We start from the raw sequence: 4,816 nt of genomic DNA on the forward strand, positions 1-4,816 counted from the left end.
TTTATCCTGTGTCTCTTTTTTGCAAACCATTTATTTGGAGCTGAATACCATTAACAAAATTCAACAGGCTACAACAGGCATGTAATTTATGAATTAATGATTAAATGACTTACTCAAGATGTACTTGTTTCATTACTGGATGAATCAGCATTCTTGAACGAATCTCTTGTATGATTCAAAGACAAATACATTTGAACAGCCCCTTTTCTCCACCTACTGGCATAACAATGTAATAATCGATAAATCTTCATTTGAAGTGTCAAATTACTTTCAAAAGGTGATTTACTCTATTTTAATCACTACCATACACATCGTACACACAGTTTATATCTGAACTATAAACTTTTATCCCAGAACTTCTGTGATTTGAATGTTTGTAACACCGAAATAATGATACTGTGTGGTTGAAAAGACTGAAGCTGTTTCATTCATGACAGACAGCTGCTCTCTTTAGGTCAATAGCAGCACAGACGCAGATTTAAATGTTCAAATCACACTGATGTGATCGTACGCTGCACGGACGAACCACATGATCACAACATTGATCACACACATCAAAGCTTGAGGAATGAAACAGATGAATCATTGTAATTTAGGAATAGAATCACGTTGGTGTTTGAATCGTGTTTGCAATCTTTAACAATCGATTAAATTAAAGTGCTTTGTCATATTGGTGGTGACACCTCTCTTGCAACATGTTTAGCTATCACAGATATTATACTTAGCTTTTTTGGCTTCTGATCGCAAATGTAGCCAAACTTTGGAGCGCTTAGATTAGCGAGCAAGGTCCTGGCAGATCGCCAGGTCCGGTCCTCACAGATGAAGAAAAAAAAAAGTGCATAGGAATCGATAGGCGGAATCAAAATTTTAATTTGACAACAAGTATCCGATTCCTGACCTTAAGTATCCGATTCTGGAGTCAGAATCGATTTTCGATTCCCAACCCAAAAAATAACTAAAAATAAAACAGTATAAACAGTATAAAAACTAAAAAATGAAACAAATAAAAAACACTAACTACTAAAAATGACAAAAACAAACAATAAAATTACAATAAAATTCCACACGATAAAAAAAATGAAAACACTAAAAAACTAAAATCAGTCTTTTAAAATGTAACATTATACATTTGAAAAACATTTTGATGCACTGAAAAACTGGCAGAAATTTCACAACTAATTTAATTTTGAAATTTAGAAAAAATAAAATAAAAAATAAAATAAAGTAGAGAGACTGAAATAATATTCTAATATTTTATTTACTTTTTTTTTTTACTTAAAACTTTATTTTTTTACAGTGTAGAGTATGAAAAATGTATATTTATTCTGAGAATTGTTAAATGTACATTTGTTTACATGTTAAAAAAATTACATTTGTGTTTTCACAATAACAAAGGTGATCTAAGTGTAATATATAAATGAACACAAATATTTTAATATTTTAAAACTACAGGTGCATCTCAATAAATTAGAATGTCGTGGAAAAGTTCATTTATTTCAGTAATTCAACTCAAATATTTTTAAATAAATTTAAATTAGTTTAAATAATACAAATAGAAAAAATATTTTTCAAATGAAAAATAATGTGTAATATTTTTAAATAATAAAAAAATGTAAAAGATATGTAAAAGAACAATTCTCCTTAACAAGCCATGCAATTTAAGATATTCATGCCACAAACGATGCAGAATGATCACTAACTCTATGCTGCAATAGCTGTGCAAACATCGCTAAAAACACAATAAACCGTTTAAACAAACGAACAAACAGCAATCCCAGAAGTCTTCAGTATGACAGACGAAAGCGGGACCTTTCAGAATGTAAACGAGAACCCAGAGGCGACGCAGCTTTCAGAGACAACGCATCTACATCTGCATCGAGTCAAAAACAATATTCACTTGAGACGCGAGTGTGTGCGCCACAGCTTCCCCTTCACTCTGAACGGCTCGGTCACAGCGGCGCATTTAGTGCCCATCAAACACACAGAAGAAAGAAATTGCTCTGTCACAAAAACAGCCTCGTCTTCAGGAGATTCACTGCAGTCTCAAAGCAAAAGAAAGCCATTTCTGCATCAAGCCAAATGAAGCAAACATTCACTGTCATGAAACGAACAGAGGTCAACAGGACAGAAACACCATCACAATCAGTCCTGCAGTATATACTAAAACCAGCCTACTATTCATTCAAACAGCATGTGAAACCTTGTGCAACGATAAAAGAGTCAGCGACGGCCAGTGAATAAAGTCATTTTGTGATTTTAATCCAGCTTTGTGTGAAAATATCTCATCTTTGGCAGTCTAGAGAGACTAGATAATGTGTACAGTAAACATACTGCATACTAGTTACATACTAGCCAGGCCAATATTTGATAACAACAACGTAGACTTGGTAGAACAGCACAAAAACAGCCAAAATCTACAGACAGCCTTGTCAATGGAAAATATACAGTTATAGGCTATAAAAGGCATTTCATGTCAGCAAGTTCATCTCATTTCCATTGAAAAACCCATATTGCTGAACTATGACTGCAAAAACAGTACAAGCTATGTCAAGTTCACATAAAATGTCTACGTAATTTTTGCTTTGTACCATATTATGTATGCATTATTCTCTATTATTCCTATTTGTTTTTAATAAATGTAAAACTTGTAATTAAGTTTTATTAATGTTTTGATTATTTTCAAAATGTTTTATGCAAAGCACGTTGAATTACCATTGTGTACATATTTAAAAGTTACCTTAACATGCTATTTAATTTGCATATGTTTTAAAAGACAATATATTTTCAGTCTTTATACTTAAAAAACTGATTAATTAAAAACAAAATTCTAAAAGATTTTGTCTGAATAAATAAAAACAAAACAATCTTTTTAAATGCAATGCATAAATTATAATGTACAAAAAATGCATTCTTATATTTGTTAAATATACATTTGTTTAAATGTTTAAATAATTATGTTGTTTACATTATTAAAATAATTACATCTACCACTTAAATTATTAAAGTTTAAAAAAAGTTAACGTTTAGTGAGTTTTTCATGATAAAAAAGGTGAAATAAGCATGCAATTAAATAATTAAATATTAAATGTAATTATTATTATTATTATTATTATTAAATTAATTATTTAAAAAATATTAAATTAAATTAAATAACAATTAAATATCCAATAATGGAAACTAGATATTTAATTGTTCATGTTAATTTACTCTATTTTTACACTTAGATTATCACTGCATAATGCTACTTAAAAATAAATAAATCTCTAATATTGGCTGATGATACAGATGTATTGTGCAAGCCTAAGTATTGTTAGTGCCACAGAAATTACACACTTCTGCTTTAAAAAGTACCTAGTATTTTTTAATTCATACAATTATTTTAAAATTAATAAAATAAAAAATAATTAATATATTTTTTTAATGATTTGAAATTAATTTTAAAATGTTTTTAAAATTTAAAATAATATTAATTTTTGTTTGCATAATTTAAAATTAAATTAATTATTTTGCAAAAGTTTAAAATGTAACAACTCTCCTTAACAAGCTGCACAATTTGAGATATCATTCATGTCACAAACGGTGATGCAAAACAACAAATAAACAGAAAGTCCAGAAACCCCGTGCTGCAAGAACAGTACCCTTTTGAACTAAACTGTGAACAAAAGTTGCATTTATAACAAAGAAAAAAGTGAGTCATTGCGATTGATCAGATGGATAAATATTTAAACGAGGGCAGAGTCTCCCTGAGGCTCATCGTCTGCGTCTTTTAGCGAATCAGTATTCAGTGCCATTTCTCTGGCTAATTAATCTCTGTATTTACATAATCAAGCTGAACACATATATTTAGCGAGGATGAAAATGGAAAGCGGAACGTTTTGCGAGTTCACATAAAAGCGTAATTGCTTACCTGTCGACGATCCCACACATGTCCATCTGCAGATCGCTAAAATTCCCAAACAACATCTGCTGCACTCGGATGAGATCCACTAAAGTGGCGTCTGTCCGGATGAGACGCATGCATCCTTGGAAAACACTGAACGGGTTTCTGCAGCCGCTGCCGTCTTCTGTGTCCGGACATCCTGCAGACAAAAATCACAAATACACACAAAATAACACGTTTAAGCTATTGCAGTGTTATTTAAGTATCATTCATGTAGTAGTAGAGCTTTTATAAATTTTTGAATCAGTTTTTAATTTTTCTATTTTAATTTTAATTTTAGTTAATGTTTAGTTTTACTAAAGTACGTAGTTTTAGTTATTTATTTGCTGAAATTAATTTGAATATATATGAAGAGTTTGGTTCCAAAATGCGATAAATGCCATTTTAAAAAAAATCGAGTCTCCACCAAAATCAGTATTGTATCTGGTCGGTATTGAAAAGTCAATTTTTAACTTTACGCAAAATGCGATATCCGCCGAGTTATTCTGTCATGATTTCTCCCTTTTTTTCCAAACCGCGACAAACGCTAGTCTCCCTTCTCTGCAGAATGCGATATATCCGCTCAACCAATCACAGCGCACCATTCCACGCACTGTAAACAGTAACAACCAATCACAGCGCAACATTTAACGCACTGTAAACTATAACAACCAATCACAACGTACCATTCCACGCACTGTAAACAGTAACAACCAATCACAGCGCACCATTCCACGCACTCTAGACAGTAATGGCTGCGCTTTGAATAGGCCTACACCCAGCATCCTAGTTTTCCTCATCTACTTTGTACTTTGTGATCAACAAACAAACTTAGGGCTGCACGATAAATCGCATGTGATTGTCATGTGCATCTCGTCAGTAAAGCCGGTTCTGTGA

General features: G+C 31.6%; 1 protein-coding gene across 1 annotated transcript in view; it reads right to left on the reverse strand.

Moving 5' to 3' along the window:
- LOC107665762 (contactin-associated protein-like 4) overlaps positions 1 to 4,816 on the reverse strand; it is a 75,375-nt gene that overhangs the window by 67,443 nt on the left and 3,116 nt on the right. The window contains exon 4 of the mRNA XM_016456772.1: positions 3,908 to 4,079. Within this exon, the coding sequence (XP_016312258.1) occupies positions 3,908 to 4,079 (172 nt within the window). The remainder of the gene's footprint in view (positions 1 to 3,907; positions 4,080 to 4,816) is intronic.

This window comes from Sinocyclocheilus anshuiensis, unplaced genomic scaffold (assembly GCF_001515605.1).
Source record: "Sinocyclocheilus anshuiensis isolate Anshui unplaced genomic scaffold, SAMN03320099.WGS_v1.1 scaffold743, whole genome shotgun sequence".
Classification (NCBI taxonomy): domain Eukaryota; kingdom Metazoa; phylum Chordata; class Actinopteri; order Cypriniformes; family Cyprinidae; genus Sinocyclocheilus; species Sinocyclocheilus anshuiensis.